This window comes from Apis florea, unplaced genomic scaffold (genome assembly GCF_048593485.1).
Source record: "Apis florea isolate Af1SG1 unplaced genomic scaffold, ASM4859348v1 contig_2411_pilon, whole genome shotgun sequence".
Lineage (NCBI taxonomy): Eukaryota > Metazoa > Arthropoda > Insecta > Hymenoptera > Apidae > Apis > Apis florea.
The window spans coordinates 2,166,109-2,191,520 of NW_028256580.1; the positions used below are offsets into that span (position 1 = coordinate 2,166,109).

A 25,412-nucleotide genomic window follows, 5' to 3' on the forward strand; every position below is an offset into this window, starting at 1 on the left:
GTACCTTAAGCATCCTGAAGATTAAGTCCTCCTACCATTTTAATATTGGTCCTTCAACTTCAGGTACTTTTAAGTGCAATTATACATTATTTCAGTCATTTTTAATCATTAAGTTTTTAATTCCAAATAAATTTTTATCACACTTTTAAGTTCCAATGTCGATCCATACAAATTTCAGTTTTAACAATATTATATTTATAATTATGTTAACCATAAATTTTTTTTTTTTCTACTTAATTTAGACACAAATGATGTATTTTAATATGTATTAAATCACGTATTATATTCTATTTGAAAAAAATTGATCAAGTTTCTAAGAAATTGTTTATTGAATCGATCAAAATAGTTTTCTTTTTTTTAAAAATATTTTACCATTCCATTTGAAAAACGCCTTGAAGTTCGCAACGCGTTGGACAAGGAACGCGGGCCCTTTCGAACTGTGGGATCCATCACGTTCATGGCTCTCCACTCTTTCTACGAGGAAGGGTGGCCCAATGGTGACCATTCATTCGCTCAACGATACCAGTAGCAGTTCACGAGTTTTCCAGTCATCGCGATCTTTCCTCCTTCCTTCGTCATAAAAAGTGACGATTCATTTCTCAAGAATTAACGTTTAACAATTTAACATCGAACGACTGATATCCAACGAGATTGAAAACGAAGAACAACAAGATACCGAACGTAATATTCAAATATTTGGAAAGCGTCATAGAAAGATCATGAGAGTCGCAAAAAGTTCTCAGAAAGAGATAAAATCCCGTATATTAGAAGAAGAGGAAAAAAAAGAATCTTGCAGCCAGCCAAAGCTTATAACGATCTTTTCAAAAAGCCGGCGAACGAGGGATTCCAGTCTCCGAATTTTCCGGTAAGGGGGGTGTAAACTTTTAAGCCGTGTCGTCTCGCGGTTAGTTACGAACTTTTCCCCTGCGTTGGGTAGTTTTAAAGGGGGCACGTAATCTCGTTTCCCGTTGGTCGTGATTTCGAGATTACCGCTAGTATTCCTAGCTATTGTCTAGGAGTGGCAGGGGTGGAAGATTGTTGACAAACTTCCGCTTTACGTGGGGTGTGTCGTTTCCGCCTGTATGCTGCAACTGAAGTTCTAGTCGACGTTGATCCTCTCGAACATCCCTCGTTTCCCACTGTGGAGAAAGGGGAGGAAGTATAAGTAGAAGAGACTGCCTAATTCCTAACGAGCGCCCAAAAATATACGGTGCAAAAAGAGAGAGAGGCCGAGGAGAAGCAGCGGCTGTAGATAGCTGGCGAAGAAGAGGGTCGAGGTAGAATAACAGGTAGAAACGAGCCGGATAAATAGAGGCTTACGAATTACGGGTCTTCTTAGCTTTATCCACCGTTCCTTCTCCTAGATCCATTGTCCTTTCTCTTTCTTCTCAATCCTATTTGTTTCTTCGTTTCGATCGAATGATATAAAACGGTTTGAATCAATTGATAAGAGAATATTATCGATAAACGTAAAAAAAGAAGTGTAAAATAGCTTGTATAATGATTTTTTTAAAAATATTTTTATTATTCGTTATATTTTTTATTCCGTGATCCTTTCGAAATGCTATTAGAAAAATTCAGCGATCAGACCGACTTGATAGACTCGTTCTACTTAACGCCGTTCTCCTATCTTCTCTAAATGTTTTTAAGCACTTTGGAAACTCTGTTTTAATCCGACTTCTGAACTAAGATTATTCCAATTAAAATTATTCCACGCGAGTTTCCTTGCTAAATCTTTAATCCATTCTATCTCGAATATAATTTACACTTGTTCAACCATAAATCACTCAACTAGATAAATCTATTCCTAATTAGAATTTATTCACCACTTTCTTTGCACTACTACTGTATAGATCTACCATACACTTACTTATTCCACTTAAACTGTCCCCACTACTTTCTCCCCCGAATATTTCATCACCACTTAGTCCAACCAGTTAATCTCGTTCCACTTGCGATCCCTCTTCTACCAGCTTCTACCCAAACGTGGCCCGTTGAAAAAGTAACAGTCAAAATTTCGAACAGGATTACATCAATTAATCTAAACAATTTTATTTAAAATGCCCGAGTAACACATTTATTCGCACCTATTACAGCTGATTTTACAGCTGTATATAATCTTTGCCACTATACCTGTTTATTCCATATCAAATAATAAATTATCGAAGTAATTCATATTATTATTATTCCTCATCACATTAATTCTCTTCAAACACAACCGTTTGAAGATCTCGATTCCGGGCCCCCAAACACAAACACCGCAAAGGGTTCATTTCTCCTCCATATTCTTCATCTCTCCAACCCAAAACCTCATCCATAAACGCAACCTTTCTCCTCTTTCTCTCTCTCCCTCCCTCCTCTACGATTCTCCCTTTCTATTTATCAGCTCGCGCTCTAATTCTTTTTTCTTCTATCCTCTTCCCCCCTCCTTTCTACCTCTCTCTATCTTCCCCCCTCCTCCTCCCCCTCCCCCTCCCCACAGCGAAATCAGCTGTTCCCTTTCTCCTTCCCTACCTCCCCACCCCTTTCTCTCCCTCTCTCTCTCTCTCCACGATCTCTATCCCACCAAGGGCGCTCCTCCTCGTCGCTGGTCGCCTCTCCCCACCACTGGGCGTCCGTCCGCGTCCGGACGCGTCGAGGCGTCCTCGCGGCGCGTCGCGGCGCGCTCCCGCGGCGGGCTTGCGCCCGAGCCGTCGCTTTTTACGCCGACGCCGACGCCGACGCAGCGCCGGTGGCTCGGAGTCGGCGTAGTCTGGGGCCTGGCGTCCTCCCGTTCGGGAAGAGAAGAGCTACTGGGAGAGAGAGGATCGCCCGTGTCCGTGTGTGTGTGTGTGTGTGTGTGTGTGCGCACGTCGTCCTCCTCGTCCGTGATCCTCGTCGTCGCGCTCCTCGCTCGGTCCACGCTCGAACGGAGGGAGAGGATCCTCTTCCCTTCTTCCTCGTATTTATTCTCTAAAAAAAGCTTGTGCCCGATTAAAAGAAAGAAAGAAAGAAAAAAAAATTAACGTAGAGGATACATATATATATATATACATACACACACGCACACGTATATATATATATATATATATAAAGCTGGATCGTTACGGAAGTATATATCGTAGAATCAAATTCGCAACCCCTCGAGGGAGGTGGAATAAGAGAGGAATCGGAGGAGAGAGAGATAGAGAGACGTTCCGTAAGGGTTAGCCGGCCTGCTCGCGAACGGCGGGGGAAGGGGGGAGGGGGGGGAAGAGCGGCGCGAGAAGGTAGGGAAAGCGAAGAGGAGTAGGGGCGGGAAAGAAGCGAGAGGAGTGAACGAAGGAAGGAAGGAAAGAAAGAAAGAAAGAAAGAAAGAAAGAAAGAAAGACGAGGCCTCGCGAAGGAAGAGAGAGAGATCGAAGGAGGGAAGGGAGAGGATATCGCGGAGGCGAACGAGTGAGGAGGATAAGAGGAGAGTGGGCGGGTGGGGGGAACGGGCGGAAGGGGGGGATAGAGGGATAGAAGGACAGCTCTCGAGGGAGAGCGAGAGCGAGCGAGACAGGACTAGCGAGCCCCGTGTCTTGCGTGCCACGAGAGAGTATACAGAGAGGGCCTAAAGTCGAGAGTTAGGAGTTGTGGCTCGCGTGGTTAGATAGGATGCGTGTGCCTGGGTGCGGTGTTCCACCACCACCCGACAGCCGACGGTTCAGCGACAACAGCCAGACAACAAGCGACAACGCGAACTGCAACCGCTGCGACAACAACAACAACAACAACAACAACAAAATAATAATAATAATAACAATAACAACGAAAACATCGGTCCTTCGTTAGAAGATAACGTGTGTCGCACGGTTAGTAGCTGTCGCTTGATCGCGCGCGATCAACGGAGATTGAAAGAAACGGCTGGTGGTTGCCTCGAGCACCACGGTGCCGGGTGTCTGAACGCGGACACGGCTCGTTCCAGCCGATTCCCGGCCGGGAGATCGAGGGAGAGACAACCGTTCTTCGCCCCTGCTTCCTCCAACCTTCCTTCGAAGAGGATATTTTGGACTGTTCGGGATAACACGTTGCCCGTTGCTCCTGCCCGGCTCGGCGGAGAGTGGAATACGATTGTTGTGTAGCCGGGGAAGAGGGAAGCAGGCCCGTACCACGTATTATTATCCGCCGGAGAGCGGGCGGCCGACCAGCTGGAGCACCGTCCCACGGCGGCGTTCGTCGGCGTCGCGCGGCGTCGGGACGACGCTACTGGCGAGCACAGGCTCGCTGGAGGAGCGCAGCCGGCTTCAGCCTGTACCGCAGCCGACGTCCCAGCTACTCATGTTCATCCCGGATACACTGAGGAGCTGCATGGTGGAACCGGATGTCTCGACTTACCTGCAGGCCCCTTCCGTAGGACAGGTGTGCCTTCGACGCAAGCAAATCGAGTTATTTCTATTTTTTTTTTTTTTTTTTTTTAGAAGTTTATGTTTGGTTTTTTTTTTTTTCTTTTCTTTTCTTTTTGTTGCCAAACATCGAGCTAAGTTAAGGGGTAAACAGTGCTTCGAAATTGTAGAGATTTCGAGTCTCGAGTTGATCCGCTTTTTCTTGGGGGGAGGGAGGACGCTGCTTGGGGCCCCGCGCTGTGCAAGCCTGATGCTTTTTTGGTCGGTAAAGTTCTACGCTTTTACGCTTCTACGTAAAGACTTGTAAAGGGTTCTTTTGGTGCGATCGTTCGGTGAGTTTTTGTTGGAGTGGTGTTTGCCTGTTGGCAGTGGATGGATGGATAGTGGATTCGAAGTTGTTTTGGAAGTTGAAAAATGAAGTTGTGCTTCTCGAGTCGTCGTTTATCTCTTCTTCTTCTTTTTGGAACTTTCTTCCGATAGTTCGGCTCTTCGATTTCTTTTCCAAATTCTTTCTTTTTTTTTTTTTTTCCTCGCGTGACGAACAGTTCTTCTTTCTAGAAAATTATATCGACGATACGAATCAACAATCTTTTTTCCGTTTCCTTTGATCCGACGAAGAAGAGGGAATCGAAGGAGGGAGAGGTCGAAAAGATGAGAGAACACGTGCGACTCGCGTGCATCCATCTACGTTTTTCCGATCGCCCCCAAACAGACGTAAACACGAGTGTTTTGTTTGGAAAGTTCGCGATCCCGGCGCTTTTCGCGGAAACTCGTCGAGCCTGTGATTCATCCGTCGAATTGTGCATCGTGGATTCACGTTTCTCATCAAATAGAACGGATATCTCTTCTTTCATCGAAACGAATCTGTTCAATTATCTGTGAGCTGGATCCCGAAAAATTACGTAATCCTTTCCTCCGGTTATCCAGCAGAATCGAGAATCTCATTTCTTCTCCCAAACATTTTCTCTTTTTTCACTGCCGAAAAAAATAAAACATAGAGTACCACCACGTGTATAAATAATTTCTCAAAAAGACGAGAAATTATCTCTCACTTATTCGCAACAAAAAAGAGGAAAGATAAGAGGACGATTCTTACAGAATACCGTCGAAATTCTCAATCTGAAAGAAAGATAAAAAGGTAGTCACACACCTTCAAACATCTTCAAACGCGACCCATCGAAAGACGAAAAAAAAGCTAATGTGAAATATGTGAAAGATTAAATGGGGGTATTTTGGAAGAGAAGTTTTGTAAAAAAAAAAAGTAGGAATAACGCGTGAATAGTAATTTTCATCTCTACAAACACATAGCGGATCGGCGCGCACACCGAGCCCTTCCCCGTATCTCTCTCTCGTTGATCAAGCGTCAGCTGATTTTCAGCAATGCGGGCTTTCGTTTTCGTGGCGCGGGAACGAAGCTTAATTATGTAAGGAAACGCCTATTTATACCCGATAATCAACGGTTCGTTACGTAACCACGGCGGCGTCACACGCTCAAAACTGTCCACACCTGATTTTTTTTATATTTAGATTCGCACTTGCTTTTATACGCTTTTATACGACGCGCCACTCACCGCGATTACGCTCATGTACGTTTCGGGCTTGATCAAACCTCTCCCCTCGCTTTTCTTTTAGTGAGAAATCGTATTATACTCTTCCTTCCGCGTTCCGCGAGACTTTACGACGATTGAAAGTAAGGATAAAAGTCGGTTAGCGTTTTTGCTCTTTCCAGTCAATGTCGAGTTAAAGCGCAAGAGAAAACTACACGATTGAATTACAACACTTTCAAATCTTACGAAAGATTCGAAAGAGATACTTTTTTCCATCTGTGTCGAATATATTAAAATTGTTTAACGAGCGAAATCGAATGAACCTGTATTGCGCGAGATGCAAGTTTCATCTTTTCATCTCGATTATATTTCCAATGAGAGAGAGAGAGAGAGAGAGAGAGAGAGAGAGAGAGAGAGAGAGAGAGAGAGAGAGAGAGAGAGAATATCCAAGTACGAAACCGTCCGTTCGCGCGGCGGATTATTTTTCCTACTTCTCCTAATTGTCGGAGCATCGGAGAAGCGAGTTAGTTCGGCGAGAGGAGAGAAGTTTCGAGAACCCTTTCGAGGCGACAATCGGAATCTCGTAGCCCACTTAGGCGGTGAAATGTCGCGTGGATATAGCCAGGAGAAGGTTCGTTGTCCGCGTGCCCGTCTCCAGCAAACTTAGAACAGTCATTAGCGCCCGGGGCCGCTGATATTTGCTCTCTGGTTGGTGGCGCGTTCCGATACGTCGGCCGCGTGCATCAACCCCCGCGATTCCTCGATGGGTAGGGCTCGGAAGGAAGGAGGAAGGAAGCCCACGTGACGAACGCTCAGTTTCCTTCCAGTATCGTGATATTCGCTTGGGAGGTGGGCAATGGTGGGGATAAATTGGAGAGAGGGGGGGAGAGGTTGGGTAGAGGCGAAGCGATCGAGCAATTTAAAAATTTTTGTTCGTCGACTTTAATTTTTGATCGTGGAAACGAGAGGGATTTTTCGGGGGATTGAAAATTATTAGATTCGCGTAGGATTCGTTTTACAATTATTACTTCGATCGAAGGAATAAATTGATTTATATTTAGTCTTGGATTGTAATAGGATTCTTCTTACGATATGGAAAATAAACATTAAGTAAGTTGGTAAAAAATAATCGAGATCCATAAAATTTGAAGGATTTTATTATCTTTGAATATTTAGTGTTGTTATTCGTTGTAAAAATTCTATTATAATTTTTAAGACTGTGATATATTGCGTAATAAATATTTCTAAATTTCTTTCTTTGGTAATTATTTATTGAACAAAATAATTGTAAAAGAGTAATGAATTTGTAACTTTGATTCAATTGATTATTAATTAATTTAAAATTAGTTTAAAATCGATATGATCAAGGTATTTCTCTTTTTACCGTAGTGTACGTATTAAAATTGTAAACATGGAAATTTAGGTTATGAGATCGAAAAGTGTCTTACGCTTTGATTTTCGACTTATAAACTAAGAATTATTCGTAAATGATTCGGTACTTGGTAGATTTAGAGTAAAATTACGTTGAGATTATGAAGATAAGACGATCTTTCGTATTGTATATAGAAAAATGATTTATTTGAACGTGGCAAACGTTTCATGATTCATGAATGAGAATATAAGTGGCTTTCGTGACTGGAATGTATCTTTGAGTGTATTGCAATTTCATCGTGATAAAGTGAAATTGTTGGTTTCTTGTCGTAAATATGGGTTTTCAATGATACTTTGTTGTGGCTTATGATAGAATGAATTTTTCTGTTATACAGAAATTTTCTTTGTTTTTTATTATTTTTTTTTTTTGTTCATTTCTTGATCACAATCATCGTGAATTTAACTTGTCCAAAGATTCTCAAATATAGCATTTAAGTCACCTATGTCTTAACCAGTTGAGGGATAAATCCTTAAGCCCTACTACTAGGCAGCCTAATCTTGTAACAAAACCACTTCCAAAATCCTTAACCATCTCTTTATCCGTCTCCACTTCTAGACACCTGTGAATCCAACTTGTCCAATAACCTCAAAAACCAAACAAGATTTCATCAGTTGAAAGATTTTTTAAAATCTTTTTATCAAGCAATTTAACTATTTAACAAAAGTCTTAATCATCTCTTTATTATTTTATTCTTCTTAATTACCTGTAAATCTAATTTGTACAATAATCTCAAAAACTAAAAAAGATTCTCACATGTAACTTTTAAATATTTTAATAACTTTTAAAGCTACTTTTTCATTCTCTATTCTTAGATACTATATGAATCCAACTTATTTAATAACTTCAAAAACCAAAGAAGATTCTTATAACTTTTAAGATCATTTAGCTCTCTAAACTACTCAACTCTCTAAATTACTCAAGAGATAAACATTTAAGGGTTATCTTTACTATTCACTAAGCAATCTAATCATTAAACAAACTATTTCCAAAATTCTTAATCGTTTCTTTTCATTTATTCCTTTCCTATTCTCTAAATTCCTATGAATCCAACTTTTCCAACAATCTGAAAAGAAGAATTACATTTCAAATGTAATTTTTAACCAATAACTATTCCTAATATCAATTAAAGAATAAATTATTTATACAAAATCTCCAAAAATTTTACTTCTTCATTTCTTTTCATTCAACTTTCTATCCAATAACTTCAAAAATCAAAGAAGATTCTCATATGTAACCTTTAAGGCTACCAATAACCATTTCTAACCATACCAATTGAACCAACTTTTAAAGCTCCCCACATAAACAAAACCATCTTCAAAATCCTTAACCAGTTCTTCATCCTTTTCCACTTCTAAGCACCTGTGAATCCAACTTGTCCAGCAACCTCAAAGAAGATTCCCAACCGACAACAACCAGTTCCGCTAGTCAAAGGGGTTGTCCTCTTTCCGTTTTACTACCGACTTCCAGGCAATTCGTCTTATCTCGTGCAGATATCAGTTATTCGTTGCAAGCGGCAGTTTCCAGTATCAGGAATCGCGAGCCAGAGTTTATGCATATAACGCGTGTCTCCTTATCTACTCTGGAAAAAGAAAGAAAATGAAAGAAAGAAAAAAATAAAGAAGGAAAAAGACAAAGAAGAATAAAGGAGGAAATCCATGTTAGTGTCTATCTTACGTAGAAACGAGGAGTTTGGCTATCGATCGCCGTCCTCCGCTCGTCTTTCCCATTCTTCCTCTTCTACTTCTTCTTCTTCCTTACAAGCCACGCGGATAACACGCAGCGTATGACGTTCGCTTCTTACTGCGGACCTTCGACCCCTCCTTACCTCGATATTTCGAGGGAATATTGCTTTTGGGAGTTTGAGTCGCTCGTTGGAATGCGCCCCTTGGAGGGATGGTGGAGGTTGATGGATTTTGCATTAGGTTATGGAGTGATAGAGATAGATTCTCTCAAGGATGAAGGATTCACGATGATTTAGAATTATGAACGAGTGGACGAGTTTCGCTTCGATTCATGAATTAAGACGAAGAAGTGGTTTTGAGGTTAGGTGGAAGTTGAAAATTCAATTCTTGAGCCAGCGATTGAAATTTTCAACATGTTTGGCAATCTTCTGATAATAGGATTTGAATTTTTTAAATCTTTTGAATATCTAGGTAGAAAAGAGAAGGTCTTTGAAAGAAATAAAATGGATTTCATTCTTCTTTCAAATAGGTTGGCATTTTAAATTGATGAAAGATGAGATCGAGTTTTAAGGCTTTTGTATGTCTTCTTAACATTTCATGGATCAATTTTATAAAATTCGAAGAGAATCGAAGAATTTTTCGTCCGCTTTTGGTATTTCGATTCGACAGTTCGGGGATACTACGAATCTTCCTTTGGGAAGATTTAGAATGGAATTTCCACAATGGAATCGAGGCGGGCCGATGCGCCACTATTTTTAGCGCTTCGAAAAATCAGTTCCATTGTTTTTTCGCGGGTTTATTGACGCGGAAAGCGGCGGTGGCTAGGGCAGGAAGCTCCGCGGGGAATTGGAACGTGGCAAGAATCAATTTTATCCGGCCTTCTTCCTCGAGTTTCGCGCAATTTGCCGATCGTCCCGCGGGACGTCCCTTGTTAGGCACCACCGCCTCCTGTCGCAGTGTAAATTTTACCCTCGACGATCGAACAATGACAGTTCCCTTCGAAATTTACCATAAATTTTACCTCTTCCGTAACGACATAGAACGTGTTCAAATTTTCCACCAATTTCTACGACAGCGAGAATTTTTCCGAACGAAGAGTCCAAACGTTGCTATTCATCGTCCATCGTCTTATTAATATTATCCGTTTTACGATTTCAATGGATCTCTATAAAATTTTAAATCTCATTTTTGATTGTCCAATGAAAAGCTATACAAGTATCTTCTAATACCTTCGTTTTAACCTCTTTTTTAAGCACATTGCACATACGTTTAGTTTCTTTTATGAATTAAAAAAGTAAAAGTAAAGAGAAAGAGAAAAGAATTAAAAACTCGAAACACTGATAATATTTCATTTTACTCGAAAATCACTATTTTGAAACTATTATGTATATGTGTAACGATGTCTTCTTCATACGATGCTTACAGTGTCCCTCGAAGAGGTTAAATTTCTCGTAACTTCATTCACATCGAATTAAATTAAAGATAGGTTAAGTGCCCTTCACTAAAATCTATAGAAAAACTGTACAACTCGATCGTGCGTAAAATCTGATTTGAATATCTCTCGAGATATAAGAAAAAAAAATGGAAGATCTTTCCTTTCGATCGATCGAATCAAAGGAAAAAAGTATACCAATCGAACTGTACGATCGAAACGAAGGATAGAAAGGGAGAGGAATAGCGATCCACGAAGCGAGAGAGCGGAATTGGAGGGAGGGACGCGTCGCGGGAGAGGGCAGAGCGACAGAGCATGGGGAGGGGTGTGGAGCTTTCGGTGGGTGGGGAGAGGGGAAGTTGCGTCGGTTCGAGGGCAAATCTAGTAAGCTAGGACAGAGGCTATTAATAACTGTTTGGGGTGCCGTACCTGGCCGCCGCGCGGTGCCTTCGGCGCGCGTCTAGATACGCGCGTCTCGACGACCGGCGTCTCAGTGTCGTCGCGACGACCGACGTCGTACCCGTCGTTCCGGCGTCGACGTGCTCCTTCTTGCACGGTTGATTCGCGATCAAGCGTAATTCACCGACCATTCTTCGTTCCGACGCGTCTTCGTTCTCTCGCCATCGCCATTTTCGGCCATTTTCTGCCTCGTTGAAATAATTATTGTTAAGAATAAGCAAAAAAACGCGTGGATAAATTATCTAGTCGTATACGTGGTATAAAATCGTTGTATAAAATCGATCGTTGGATCGAAAGGTTCGATATCGATAGTGGATCGAGAAGGGTATAGTGGATTGGCAGACGACCAGAGTGGATCAGTGTCGTTCGAGCGATCGACTCGGTGAAACGATCGACCATCACGGTGGGAGGAGAAACGCGTCTCGGTGATCGGATGCAGACTGATTGGCTCCTTGGAGGAGGATCAGCTGATCGTGTGCTAGCTGGAATATAACGTGTCGATCGTTTTAGTTGTTACAAGGTGGGATCGTTCGTTCTCGAGGTGGTTGGCATCGTTTATTTTATCAAGATTTTTTCCCCCAGTAAGTATTTGGGAGATTGGACGAGCGTCGGTGGCTTTCGAGACATTTGGATTTTAATCGAAAAGAATATTTTTCGGTATGTTCGAATATTTTCGAAATTTTTTTTGTTTAGATTCGATCGTGGCTTATTTTATATGGACAGAGTTGGAACGATAGTGCAATCGTGTAGTGACGTAATTGATAGTACAATCTCGAAATCGATTCTTTAAACGTGATTTTGGATATAATTAGGTTAGGTGTTGAGATTATATCGATTGTTTAATCGATTTTCTTTTCGTTTTCTTCTTTTTGAACGGATGATTCTTTTTTTTTTTTTTTTTTTTTTTTTTTAATCCTTTTTGTTCTCTCTTTTTTATTTTCTTTTTTAACCGACGTTGACGTGGCCAGAGATCGCAGAATAAACGTATTCTACGTCGACTCGTCGCGATAAACAAGCGCAACCGCGCAGAATCCGCGTCGATTTATTACCAACAACTACGCACCAAAACTCGTCTTGCAAATAGAAGTTTCCCGCGACACGTGCACTCGGCAGAGCTCTCTAACTTTTGAAACTCGTTGTATAAAAATCCAGAATTTAAATTAAAAAAAACATTTGTCCAAACGTGATAAATATTTTAAAAAACACACAATAATTTATCAAAATCCAGTTTCAAATCAGTTTCAAATTTCTCTTCGGTAAGATAATAGAAAAAATTCTCAATCTTTCAAAATTAACGATCCATCGTTTTAACACGATTCTTAAATTCTTCTCTTAACCATGAATCTCGACGAATCATTTTACGAATCTTGAAATAAAATTTTTTCAAATCAAAGTTTCCAATCGATTTCGAAGGAGTTGTTTCGTTCAGTTAAATCTCGTTTCTCGTGGAGCAGGATCGTTCGGTTCATCAACCCCCGAGAAACCCGGGCGGATCGCGCGTCGACCTCCCCTTCGTCCTTGCCTTCCCCTGGTCTTTTCCGCGATGACGACGCGTTCAGGCGTCACTGTGCGCCTCCTTAATGCCTTTGATTTTCGTTCGTCGCCGAAAATAACGGAGTGTCGTATAGATAGACGCGAGAGAGCGCGGCCAGCCGAGATTCGGTGACAAAGCGGGCGAGCGAAAAATCTCGCTCCGTAGATTTTTCTTCGAGCGTTTGGTGCGAAAAGTCGTCCGTCGAAGACGATTCGATAGGAATAAAAAAAAAATTTATAATGCTAAAAGATAAATTCTTTTTTCACGAATTGATTTTTCTATATCGATGGCATACCAGACGCGCGATAAAAGATGTGATTAAGTTTTTTTTTTTTTGATTTTTTTTCACTAAGATAAACTCTTCCACAACGTGTTTTTCATGAATGTGTATATCTGTGATTAAAGTATTCCAGAATAAAGACGATCAGAGTTAGTCTTTTTAAAATTTCAAAATAAAGTTAATCAATAATAAACATTTATTCGTAACCAGTACAACCGGCCGTTTTCCCTCCACGGTTAATTACTCGATCGCTCGATGCTTTGAATAATAAACTACTCGTCGAACTTTTTCCTTATTCTTCAACCGGTTCGACTTGACTCGATTAAAATTTTGGCCACGATCGAATTTCTCGTTCAGCCTCAAACAGCCACCTTCGATCGCTTCGAGGTCATTTAGCTCGAGATCATTTCCCAGCCACCGACAAAATCGTGGTCCGTTTTCCCTCGGCAGAAACCCGTCCGAGGATCGAAGATTTCGCCGGGTAGAGAGAGTCTCGCCGGCGTCTCTCCCTCGAGGAAGCCAATAAATCCTCGAGAGAACGCAGACAACGAGGAGAGAAGAGAGAAACCCTTTACCTCTCTGCTTGCTCGAGCATGCTAACGAGACGCAACCAGGAAGAGACTTAACCTCTCTCTCTCTCTCTCTCCAAGACGAAAAAAAGAAACGGAAAGTCTCTCGTGAGAAGAAGAATAATTCGGGAGAAGAGGACGACGACATAGGGAAAGAAGGAAGTGGTGAAGATTTAAATCGACCGTTCCGGTCGATTCTTCGCGTTGTGGTGCTGGGCGAAAGAGGGAGGGGAAGAAGGAGAGAGTGGTGCAGATGAGGCCACGATCAATCTGCGACAGGGTGGCGGAGGAGTATTACGAGCCTGACGGTTGTTACTGCGAGAATCGGTGCTTCTGACAGCCGGACGGCAGGAGGGACAGACAGACGGTAGTGTGCCACAGCAGCCGCAGTGCTTGCGAATACTCGATGGTTCGTGTCGTTTGACGCTTGTGAAACAGAGGCCAGCCTCTTCCACCTTTCCTCCTCCTCCTCCTTTTTTTTTTTTTTCTTTCTTCCCTTCTCTCCATCATCGACGATCCTTCGCGAAGAGGATAATCGGGATAATTTGTAAGATTCGCCATCTCTCGTTTGGTGTGATTCGTCTCAAAGGAAGAAAATAGAAGTTGCAAATCGTTATCGTTCGATACCTACTATCGTTCTTTCTTCTTTTTTCCTCTCCTCTCCCACACGTCGAGGAATATGCAGAAGGGTAGAGGAGGAGCAGCTGCGTCATATCGTTCCGCCGACAAATATTCTCGGCGAGTGGGAAGCCGCCGAAAAATTCATCGTTCACCGTCGAACGATGTTTACATCCCCCTTGGAGCGTGAACCCCGGCGTCTATACGAGAAATCGCATTTGCCTGACAAAGGAGGCCGATATTCGGCGATCCCACGGCCAATAATCGATCGACCTTCCCCTCCCTCCCACCCTCCTCCTTCTCGCCGCCCCGTGAACCGGAAACGTGGAGATTCGTCTCGACTCCCCGGAACCGTTCGAAGTTCGCGATAAGAGGGCCGATTTCCCGGGGATGTCCGAGGTTTTTCGTTTTTTTTTTTTTTTTTTTTTCTCTCATCTGTCCGGTCTGAATTCGCAGGGATTCGAATAATTTGCCCATTCCGATTCATCGAAAAATTTTGCTTTCGTCATTTTCGTACACTCGTGTTTTCGTGTATATATATATATATTCGAGGAAGGTTTCTTTTTTTTTTTTTTTTTTTTTTTTTTTGTTAAAAAAAGTGATATTTTGTTAATAGGAGTTTGGAGGAAAAAAAAAACCTTTGATCTCATTGCATGAAAAATTAATCGAGATTACTTGCACAATAAATCCTTGCATGATAAAGAGAAGTAATAAGTTGAATAAGCGTTTCACACTACGAGAACGAGAGAATATTCTTTTGTGAAACTAACCTTGAGATTTTATGAGTACAAACTAATTTTTTTTTTTAAGAAGTATAAATTTTTTGAATTACGAATCTTGGAAGAATAATGAAGCTTTGAAAATAGCGCGCCATGTAATAGACGGAATTCGAACGACCAATCAGCTTTCGTTTTCGTCGCGAGTTCGATCGAGCTCGATTCGAGCATATCAATTTTCAAGCAAGATTAATTTTTAAGTGATTTTAAAAAAAAGAAGAAGGAAATGTTTAAAAAGTGTATAATTATGAATCAAATATATATTGCTGTTTTGTTATTTTTTCATTTTTTATTATACAAATTTCAACGAATAAAACTTCGAAAATGGCGCGTCTATGCAGAATTCGAACAACCAATCAGCTACTATCTTTGTCGCGTCCTCGTTCGAATTCGATTCGACGATGCTCTTTCCGAATGGAGCGCGTGCACGGTAAACATCGGTGCTGTTTGTATTCCTTTGGGACTCGTATGGGATGGGACGACGACGATTCGTGGATATCCCTCGTTCTCGACAGACGAAAACAAAGCCGGTTAAACGTGTCGCTAATCAGTTTGTGATCGTTTGTGCACGCAGGATGAGTTCCATCCATTCATTGAGGCCCTTCTACCATTCGTGAAGTCTTTCTCGTACACGTGGTTCAACCTACAAGCCGCCAAGAGGCGTTACTACAAGAAGCACGAAAAACGGATGAGTCTCGAAGAGGAACGTCAGTGCAAGGAGGAGCTTCAGGTGAGTGATTTTTTTACTTTTCCGTTACTTGTTTTACCGTGATCGAAACAACGTTCGCGAAGTCGTGAGTTGACGCCACGCGTCATTGGATCGTCGATATATTTTTCAACGAATAGGATTTTACATTTCTAACTATCCTACTATCTTCGAATCGATATCGAATTTTAGATTTTCGTCCTGATAATTTTCCAACGAATATCGAATTTTATATTTTTATGGATATAATGTTCGAATCGATGTCGAATTTTAGAATTTCTAACCTCAATAGCTTCGTATCGAATTCTTAATAATTTGCCAGTATCGAGACGACGTCGAATTTTTGTCTAATTTCATTTAATTTTTTACGGTTTTTGATATCACGTTTGTGTAATTATTGCGCATTATTTCGATGCTTATTTTTTAATCGTACAAGCTTGTGAATAGGCGTGGTATTGCTGGCGATGATTTCATTTAGAATGTTTCGATATTACATGTTTTTAGAATTCGTTATAACTTCTTTATTCTTCATTAAAATTCATGTTCGTAACATGAGTAAATAAGATACTCGATCGTTCAATAATATTTATGGTACTTTTTACTTTTTACTATGGACATAGAATAAATTCTATTTAGTCGTTACGTTTGTACAACGAAAGCTGCAAATTCACACAAATTAAGAGTTATTAGGAGAAACACGCGAGATGGCTCTGCTAAATCATCAAGGATTTGTTACCAACCTGACAATTTGAAACGTCGAATTAAGAGCGGATATTTAGAAGCGTTTAAACTGTCTCGTTCCCGGTTTACGACGAAAATTCGGCCGTTTAAAACGTGCCAGTCGTCGGCGAAAACGGTACACAGAGGTGAACACGCGATAACGAATCGATATACCGGCTGGAAATGTGATAAAAGTTCTGGGCGGGATTTTCATCGACGAATGTCAGCGTACGTTTGCACGAAACCGTCATAGGCACGGAGGTGTGCTGCTAATTTCATGGTTAAGAATAAAAATAATGAGGTTCCGGCCTATTTCTGGCGCAGAAACGTCCTCGTGACGCGTGCTATCGCTCAGCCTCAAAGCCAGTAGCTCTCAATCGTCCTGCGTCTCGGTACTCTTTATTAATAGAACGATTTAGCGCGGGACCAGGGGCATTAACGATCCGTGTTTGTGAATCACGGAACGCTTCGATGCTCGATCAATTTTCGATGATTTGTCAAAATCATTTTAAAATATTGTAAACAGATTGTGTTAATTAATTTTTTAATAACAGTTTGTATCGGGTTTATTATTATTAATTTTAATTTTATTTTATTCCTTAAATTTTAAGGGACTGTTTTAAAAATTTTTAGAGATTTAAGTTGAATTTAAATAGGTCCATATAGGTATCGAAGTAGTTAATTTCTTTGAATTTTAATACTCTGCTTGTTTTCTTTCTTTCAAACGAAGCGTCGAGATTTAGAATAACATCGAAGGATTTTTTATTTCTTTTACGCGGAAAGTTTCCTATCTGGCAGTTTCAAACAAAGCTCGTGTTTAACTTATCTAGATTTACGTTCCGTCGAAGTCACAGATCGGTTATTCGAGACTTTTCTAAGTAAGTCGAGTTACTTTCGCGAAGTTAAACATCTCGCCAACCGTCGATCACCTAACCTCAAAATTCAGCAACGTTCAGCCTCATCTTTTCGAGATGCGAAAAATTCTTAAAAGTTGGAGACAAATCATCCAAATCAACTTCTCCGAGACGTCAAAACGAAATTGATATCCCGATCCATAGCGACCGTGATCAGATACACCAATAAAATTCCAATAAACCGTCGTATCTACGACCACCTTCAGATGGTCCAAAGAGAAACATCCGGCCAATCGACCCCGGACCCCCCTCGATCTCACCCCCTCCTCAAACCGGAATTTTCAATTAAGAGAGAGGAAGATGAAAAAGAAAAGAGAGGGAGCGAGAGAGAGAGAGAAAAAAGAAACATCGAATAATCGGAATAAAAAAGAAAAGAGGACGAGAGAGAGAGAGAGAGGAAGAGAAAAAGCGGAAGAGAAGTCGGTGAACCCCGGATATCGAGCGAGGTTGCCGCGTCGGCTCGGTTCGACGAGTCATTGACATTCGAATTTTCGGCCGGACCGCAATCTTTTTCCTTCTGGTCCTTTTTTTTTTCTTTTTTCCTCTCTCTTTTTCTATTCCTCTCCCCGGTGGCGGCCTTCGCCACCAACCAAACCCCCTGCCAACCCCCTTTGGTGCACCGCTAACATCCGCCGGCTTTCTCTCGTCTCTCCACCGCAATTCGTATTCTCCCTCGCGACGCCGTTCGATCAATATTTTAATTTCGCGATGCTGCGGTATTTAGCGGGACCGAAAAGAACCGGACGGGCCGGGATGCTCGTGAAAGAAGCGTCGTCGTCCCACGTGGTGGCATTAGGATGTTGGATATCGATGGATCTGGTAGAAATTTACGGAGAAGATCGTCGTCGACCATTTCCTTTCTTCTTTTTTTTTTTAACATTTTTCGTTTCACGACTCGATGATGGGTAATAAGGGATAGTAGATAGATAGAGAAAGAGAGAGAGCGAGCGATGGAACAGGATGATCGGCGAAGGATAGTAGTATTCTTTCGTGAACTTTTTCTAAATTGCTCGTCTTGATTGCTTTTGGCCGGTGTATCGCCTCTTTATCGCAAATGTACCTCCCTCCCCTCCATAACTTCTCTTTTCCATCGAGTCCATCCCTTTGCAAGAATCTTTTGCGAAAATTTTCGTAAAATGGAAGGGCGAGCGAGTCGAGAGACAAGGAAACGAAGGACCAAATTAACTTTGTTCGAACGAAGTAATAAAGATGATCTCCTCCTTGTCTCTCACTTATCACTTTTCCTTTGCAACTTGCCCAAGGACTCCTTGAGATTCAGATTTTTCCACGATTCTATCCACGACTCGGGCTAATTCTCCGAGTCAACGGAGAGTGGTGGCGCTTCGTCGATCGGCCTGCCGCGAGTTTCGTGCCGGGCGGGCGAGGGGTAGGAGGGCGGGGGGAGGAGTAGAAGGAGGAAGGTACGATGCGTGGAAGTTTTTAAAAAACGAAAGTGGCTCGGAGCCGTTGGCGCGCGCGCGCGCTCGCGGGTCGCGTTGAATTTTACATGAAGTACATTTAATCTGCGTCGCACGAAGCCCTGCAGGCACGGCCGAGCCCTCCGCTATTATATAGACGGCGGCTTTATGAAATTGTGACCGAGCGGAACATGCATCGCCATCCCCTGTAATCGACGATTCTACCTGCTTGTCTGGTCGTTGATCTTTCATCAATTTTTTTCACGAACGATCTTTTGTTTATCGACGAAGAAACGTTTAAGTCGAATTAAGTTGAACGATATTGATTGAAATTCGGAAATCGGTCGGTCTCGGTTCGGTTGAATCGAATTGTTTCGTTTTTAAAGTTCGGATTTCATTTTTCATTTTTTTTTTTTTTTCACGATAAATTTAAACTGGAACAAATTCGACTTTTCGATATTTCGATCGAAACTTTTCAGGATGCTTTCTTTCCTAATAAGAAGAAGTTGAAAGTAAACTTTTCGATCGACGATTTCTTTTTTCGAAAAATCATTTCGTTTCCTCGACAAATTCGATTGTTCAGCATTCTCAAACTTCTTTACAAATCTTTCAAAAACTTTTCCAACGAATCTACGTTCAGACTAATACCTCGACGAACTTCTCAATCGACTCGATCCTCTTTTCCGCAAAAACCTTTTCCCTCTTCGAAACATTTTCACCCTTCCAACAAATCTACATTTCCAAACTAATTCTTCGAACTTTCCTTTTCACTCCTCTGCGTTCCTCAAACATCCTCAAACTTCTCGATCAACAATCAGTTCCTCCAAAAACTTTCCTTTTTATTTCATTATAACAATCTTAAATTCCCCAACACCCTCAAACTTTTCTTTCTCCAAAAATATTTTTCTCTCTTCTCAAATAAATCTACATTCAAATTAAATCTCGACAAATTCTCCTCGATTCTTCTCATCCCTCCTCCCTTCAAACAGACCCCTCTCACCCTCTTCGAATCGAACAAACAAATTCGAAACAATTGTCCACAAGCGTTGTCGAGAAGAAAGAGAAACCATCTCATCTCCACTCGACTTAATTTCAAATCTCTCTCTCTCTCTCTCTCTCTCTCTCTCTCTCTCTCTCTCTCTCTCTCTCTCTCTCTCTCTCTCTCTCTCTCTCTCTCTCTCTCTCTCTCCCTCTCTCCCTCCCTCCCTCCCTCTCTCTCTCTCTCTCTCTCTCTCTCTCTCGTTTCGAATTCGAACGCGTCGTTAATCGGGCGACGACGCATTTCGTCTCTGACCTGAAATTTTTCGTGCCGGCTTTCTAGTAGCCGCTCGACACACAGGCCACGTACGCAGATGCTTTCCAGAAAGAGGCGGGAAAAAAAAAAAAAGGAAAAAAGAGGAGCGATACACATTTCATGGCGTTCGCGGATAAAAAGCGACGAAGCGCCCTCGTTGACATGCGACGCCCGTCCCCGCGGAAAATTGGAATGGACGCTTCGAGAGAGAGAGAGAGAGAGAGAGGGAGGGAGGGAGGAGAGGAGATCCTCCACCTGCGCGTATCTCTCCTCTTACTCCATTTTCCAATCTTTGAAAGCCGGGACCGTCGACTTTCTCCGGATCTGCATGCGTACGCGCCTTTCATTCGCCTCTTCTTCGATTCTTCTTTCTCTCCTTTCTGCTCTTTTTAACCTCGCGAATTTGCACGTTTCGCGAAAGAATTTATTTTGAAATTGAATATTTTCGATCTTCTTTAATTTTTTCCATGTTGGATTTTCGGGGACAATTTTTTTTCAATAATGTGTAATTAATAAATGTGTAACGATTAAAAGGATGGAAGGAAACATTTTTCGTGATCGAGGTCGTGGACGTCGTTGAATTTTGGCGTAATTTTCTTGACGATCTCGTTTCTTCGAATAAAAGGAAATGGATGGAGATCGTCTCACGTTGTTCAAATCAATCGAATCCAGAGTTTTCGAAATTTTAATCGCGGTTAAGGAGGGATTTCTTTGGATAAATCTGTATTGGATTTTATAGGATAATTATAATTAGTAGTGGGAACATTTTTATTCTCGATAATTTTACTCGAGTTCATAACCAAGATTAATTAAATAAAATAAATAATAAAAGATTAAAAAGAAGAAAGGTTAAAAATTTTTAAATTAGTGCAAGGGATTTCTCAATTTTCCTTTGAAATTGGAATTAAAGCTAATGTTGCAATTAGGCGAGGGAAAATTTTTTAATCTCAGTTCAAAGGAATCGTGTCAAAAGTTTATTTGACGATTCTCCCTTCGACGATTTGTATTTAAAATTATTGGCACAATTTTTCAATAACTTGAACGCAAGAAAAGAATCGAAACATCGATAACGAATGTATTTTGATTTGAACGACAAATGAGAATTAGCACGGTGTTAGTCACAGCGAATGAATAAACGAAGGAGGAGGAGGAGGAGGAGTCTTGCTTATCAAGATAGGAATTTTATTTTTCTCCGATTTTTGAGCTTATATAAAGATTTAATTTTTAGAAAATTATATATCGTTTCTTTTCATTTCATTCAAAAATGTATATAACATAAAGATGTAACTAATTATATAGAAAAATAAATATAGTGTAGTATGTAAATTAAAATAAAATAGAAAAAAAAAAATCAACAAATACTCAAACAGAAATGGAAAGAAAAGACAAAATTACAATTTTTTAAAATATTTACGATAAGATTAAATATACACTTATGATTAAAAATGTGCTAATTTTAATCTCGCTATTATGAATTGACGGCCGCCGTGGCGACTGAGACTCGCCTCTCGAGCACAAACGGTTAATACATCTGATCGATACGAGTGAGAGAGAGAAAAAATTGTTAAAAAGAACGATCGACGGTTGGTAAAAAAGTATCGTACGTATTCGTTAAAGAATTAGAGTTTTTAAAAAAGTTTCTCACGTCTCGACTTCTCTCGCTTGACCAAGAACGATATATACATTATACTCTCGCTCTCATATCCGTGGAAGTAAAGAAACTGTGCGAAAAAAACTCTCTGTTTACACGCATCGCGGAGGGGAAGGAAAGCCCGATAATCGCGGCTCGCCTATTAACCTCTTCGTGGAAAAGGTCTCGGCGAGTGCCCTCGAAAAAGCACGACACCCCTCTCTTCCTCCCTACCCATCCAATCTATCGCTAAAGTAAAAAAAAAAAAAGAAAAACCCATATATAAATCTCTCTCTCCGTACAACCGTACCGTACACCACGTACCATCCTCTTTCCAAAAAAAAAAAAAAAAACGAGTTGAAAGGAAGAAAAAGGAGAGAGAGAGAGGTATCCGAAAATCCGTCGTTTTCTCTTAATTTCGAGACAGGCCGTAGGACGACGATATCGACTACTTCAATTCCACGAGAGAGAGAGAGAGAGAAGGGAGAATTTTCGCTCTCTGTTTTGAGAGGATCCTCTGTTTCGAGAGAGAAGGACGAAATGTGGCACCGAGAGTCCGAGAAACGACTCGGTTTAGGGAGGGGGGGGGAGAGTGAGAAGAAGGTGGGCCCCCCCTTCGGCGAGGGGGACAGAGATATCGTCGAGGGAGAACAGTGTGAGAAGAGGAGGCCGAGCGCAAAATGTGTGCAGAGGACAGAGAGAGAGTGAGAGAGAGAGAGTGAGCGAGTGCACCGACCAACACCCGCAAGAAGTATCCTTGGTACACGGGTTTGTACAACACACGACGAGGCTAGTTTTCGGGGGCTGGTGGTGGGACAGAGACGGATGAGGTGAAAGGGAGGAAGATGGAGAAGAAAGGGTTGGGATATGTACATACACGTATATATATATATATATATATATACATATATACATATACGTATATATAGAAGCGTGGCCGGTGCGGGGGAAAAAGAGGAACGGAGATGGAACGAGGAGGAGGAGGGGGGGAGCGTAGTAGACATGTAGCGCATACGCCGTCGCGACGGAGGCTGCGGCTACGCGGCGCCTACCAACCACCATCTATAATCTCTATGCGGATATCGATTTTCCACCCTGTATTTCCTAAATTTATGCAAACTAGCGTCCTCCACCCACCCACCCCTCCGCCTCTGCCCTTCGGCCCAACCGAAACCCCCTTCCCTGTCCTGTACACGTCCTATACCTCCAACCATATCTCTCTCTCTCTCTCCCCCCCCTCTCGACACTCTGGTTAGCTCGATGTACATGTACGTGTATGTGTGTGTGTGTGTGTGTGTGTGTGTGTGTGTGTGTATGTGCGCCGGCCCCATTCATCTAACGAGCTGAAGCGGGCTATCGCATCACGATGCACCTCCTCGCACCTCCTCGTCACGAGGAGAGGTGTATTCCAGTTTACGTTACGGAAAGGGGGGCAGAGTAGGTGGATAGGAGGGGTCTCGATACACGCGACACGAGGATGGCGACCGCTTGTTAATGTTTCGAATTACTCGGGTTATTAATTTATATTCGAACCGTTAGAGGGGATCAGAAAAGGATTGGGGGGAGGGGATCACTTTTCTCTCCGCGAAAATCTCTCTAAGATTTTCTTTCTTGCTCTTCCTTTTCTCTTTTCTTTGGGGGAGGGGGGGGCGTCGATTCGATGCACACGTCGAATCGGTGAGTGGATAAATAAATGGCGAGGAGAAGGGATTTTCGTCAAATCGATGTCACTCGATTCGATTAATTATTTCGTTGGAAAGATAAGATTTCGTCGGATTCTCTTCTCGCCCGATATAATCGTATACTTCGACAGTGTGGTGAGCAGCGTATCTTGTAGTTGGACGAGTATGTACATTTCGATACACGGGAGAATCGCATACAACATTGCGTTACCGTTACAAGAAATATTCACGGGGAATAGGGATAGAGATCTATGTGAAAAGTGGCCTGAATCGAGAATGGATCGTCGACAAATATTATCCTCCTTTAACAATCCTCCGTTGGGAGGGGAACTGCGTCAACCGCCTCGCCGCCTCTCCCCCTCCTCCTCCTCCTCCCTTCTCCTCCTCCTTCTTCTCTTCAACTCCCGGCGTTTAATCGCGCGTGAGAGTTTTTTTTTTTACAAGGGGCGGAAGTAAGCACAGGCCGCGAAGACAAACGGTCGCCGGGAAGACGAGGATGACGGCAGGCATATCGTCGAGACGCGAAATAATCCGTTTCCTCGCCCCACCCGCCCGCCCGCCACCGGTTTTATTGCCAGCCGAGGCGCATCGAGGCGTCCGGGTGAACCCTTTTCGCGCGAATATTCCCGAAGGAGAGTGCCGAGACGCCGGAAACAATGGCAATAAAATTTTCGGAACGGCCTCCGACCGGTTTCCACGCGTTTTTCTGTCCCCTCTGGGGTGGCTTTATGAGCGAGTGAAGAAGGATTGAAGATTTTATTCTTTCCGCTTTTTTTTTTCTTTTTTTTTTTTTTCTTTTTTTTTTTTTAATTCAACCGAACGATCGATTGAAATTATCTTTTCGCTTGCTCGAAAGAATTTTTCGAGCATTTCTCTTTTTCAACGGGTGAAGATTTTTTTTTTTTTTTCTTTTTTTTTTTTTTAATTCAATCGAACGATCGATTGAAATTATCTTTTCGCTTTTCGAGCATTTCTCTTTTTCAACGGATGAAGATTTTTTTTTTTTCTTTTTTTTGAATTTAATCGAAGGATCGATTGTTTCGTTTGCATTGTTTTCAGAAGGATTTCAAATATCTCTCTCTCTCTCTCTCTCCTCCAAGGGGTGAAGATTTTATTTTATTTATTTTTTCTTTTTTCGAAGAAACATTCGAAATTCTTTTCTCTCTTCTTGCTGCTCGTCGTCGAGAACGAATTATAATTGGGAGGGAAAATTTTTGCGTGGTTTGAATTATTGTTGTGTTGTTAATTTTTTTTTTTTTTCTTTTTGTTGTGCAAAATCCGGATTGAAAGTTGTACGAACGATGGATGAGGAAAGGAGATAGGGACGCGATATCGATTAAAAGCCTCGTTTAAAAGTAAAACCGGGGGAATTGGGGCAAAGTGGGTGGCCTTAACGAATCCAATCGACTTATCGAGCCGCGATGAATTTCGCAGTTCTTTACCACCCTCGAACCCTTAATCTGGCCGCTCCGTATACCCAAACAATCAATTCGACAAATCGGATTGCTGGCTCGTGCGCCGACTTTTAAGTATTCCCCTCCCACTCGCTCCCGAAAAAAAGAAAGGAAAAATTACAAAATTCTAGCCGATAACGTTTAAGCGTTTCGATTTGTAAAAAATAAAAAGATGGAAATCGTGGCTTCTATATAGCTTCTCAAAACAATTACTCCAGAAAAATTTAAATTTTTAAAAAATTATTCCCTATGGAATAATTTAACTTAAAAAACTTTCTTCCATTTTCTTTTTTTTTGGAAAATCCAATTTAAAGGAACGAAATTAAAATTGTGCTCCAGACAAGTTGTTCAAGAAACAACTAAACCTCGGAAGAAGAGGCGTAAATTCGTTTCGTCCGATTAAAACAAAAGAAGAAAAGAAAATAAAAGTTTCTACTTACACAACGACGACAAAATAGCCCGAGGAGTTTAGATATAATCTTTGGGTCGGATCTCTCTGACCCATCGGGATTCACGGTTCGCGGCAACCGTTAAAACACAATTATCATCCATTTTATCGTCGAAAACGTCCCCCATTCCGCGATTTACAGACCGCCATTCTCGCGTTTCCTCTCGGGTTAGATCCTTCATATTATTGCCACGGACGTCCATTAAATTAGAGTACAATCCGGGGGAGGGGGAGGATCGCCCATTTCCATTGTCGCCGGGACGATAAATAAAATCGAGGGGAGGGGTAAGGGGGGGGGAGAGAGAGGAGAGAGAGGATGGAAGAAAACGCCGCGTTTTCTAAATAAATCTGCGGGATCCCGCGTTATTCTCGCGTTATTCAACGGCGAAAAAGATAGATCCGCGAAAATAAAAGGGTGGATCGAGACTCGACCTCCTCCTCCTCCTCCTCCTCCTCTTTCTCCCTTCGCTC

General features: G+C 41.8%; 1 protein-coding gene and 3 long non-coding RNA genes across 20 annotated transcripts in view; 1 reads left to right on the forward strand and 3 right to left on the reverse strand.

Annotated features, from left to right (window-relative positions):
• Window positions 1-101: 101 nt before the first annotated feature.
• Window positions 102-1,121, reverse strand: LOC147658038 (uncharacterized). The gene is made up of 2 exons (XR_015291325.1): window positions 991-1,121; window positions 102-570 (listed from the first exon to the last, which is right to left on the reverse strand). It is a non-coding gene; the product is annotated as an uncharacterized LOC147658038 (long non-coding RNA).
• Window positions 1,122-3,458: 2,337 nt separating this feature from the next.
• Window positions 3,459-25,412, forward strand: part of NfI (Nuclear factor I) — a 73,798-nt gene continuing 51,844 nt past the window's right edge. For 6 of the 15 annotated variants that reach the window (XM_086905207.1, XM_086905209.1, XM_086905215.1 and 3 more), the window contains exons 1-2: window positions 3,460-4,362; window positions 15,250-15,405. In XM_086905207.1, coding sequence (XP_086761333.1) covers window positions 4,282-4,362; window positions 15,250-15,405 — 237 coding nt within the window. In that variant the 5' untranslated portion in view covers window positions 3,460-4,281. Of the gene's footprint in view, window positions 4,363-10,894; window positions 11,480-13,145; window positions 13,691-15,249; window positions 15,406-25,412 lie in introns of those variants that run through there. The other 9 variants (XM_086905211.1, XM_086905213.1, XM_086905218.1 and 6 more) reach the window with 5 other exon arrangements.
• LOC147658039 (uncharacterized) lies at window positions 7,143-10,661 on the reverse strand. 3 transcript variants are annotated; one of them, XR_015291315.1, is made up of 4 exons: window positions 10,237-10,661; window positions 10,029-10,172; window positions 9,000-9,955; window positions 7,143-8,904 (listed from the first exon to the last, which is right to left on the reverse strand). It is a non-coding gene; the product is annotated as an uncharacterized LOC147658039 (long non-coding RNA). The 3 variants fall into 3 exon arrangements; XR_015291316.1 differs by having other exon boundaries at window positions 7,143-7,909; window positions 8,029-8,904; window positions 9,000-10,172; XR_015291314.1 differs by having other exon boundaries at window positions 9,000-10,172.
• LOC147658040 (uncharacterized) lies at window positions 14,939-17,100 on the reverse strand. Its single transcript, XR_015291321.1, has 2 exons — window positions 16,122-17,100; window positions 14,939-16,040 (listed from the first exon to the last, which is right to left on the reverse strand). It is a non-coding gene; the product is annotated as an uncharacterized LOC147658040 (long non-coding RNA).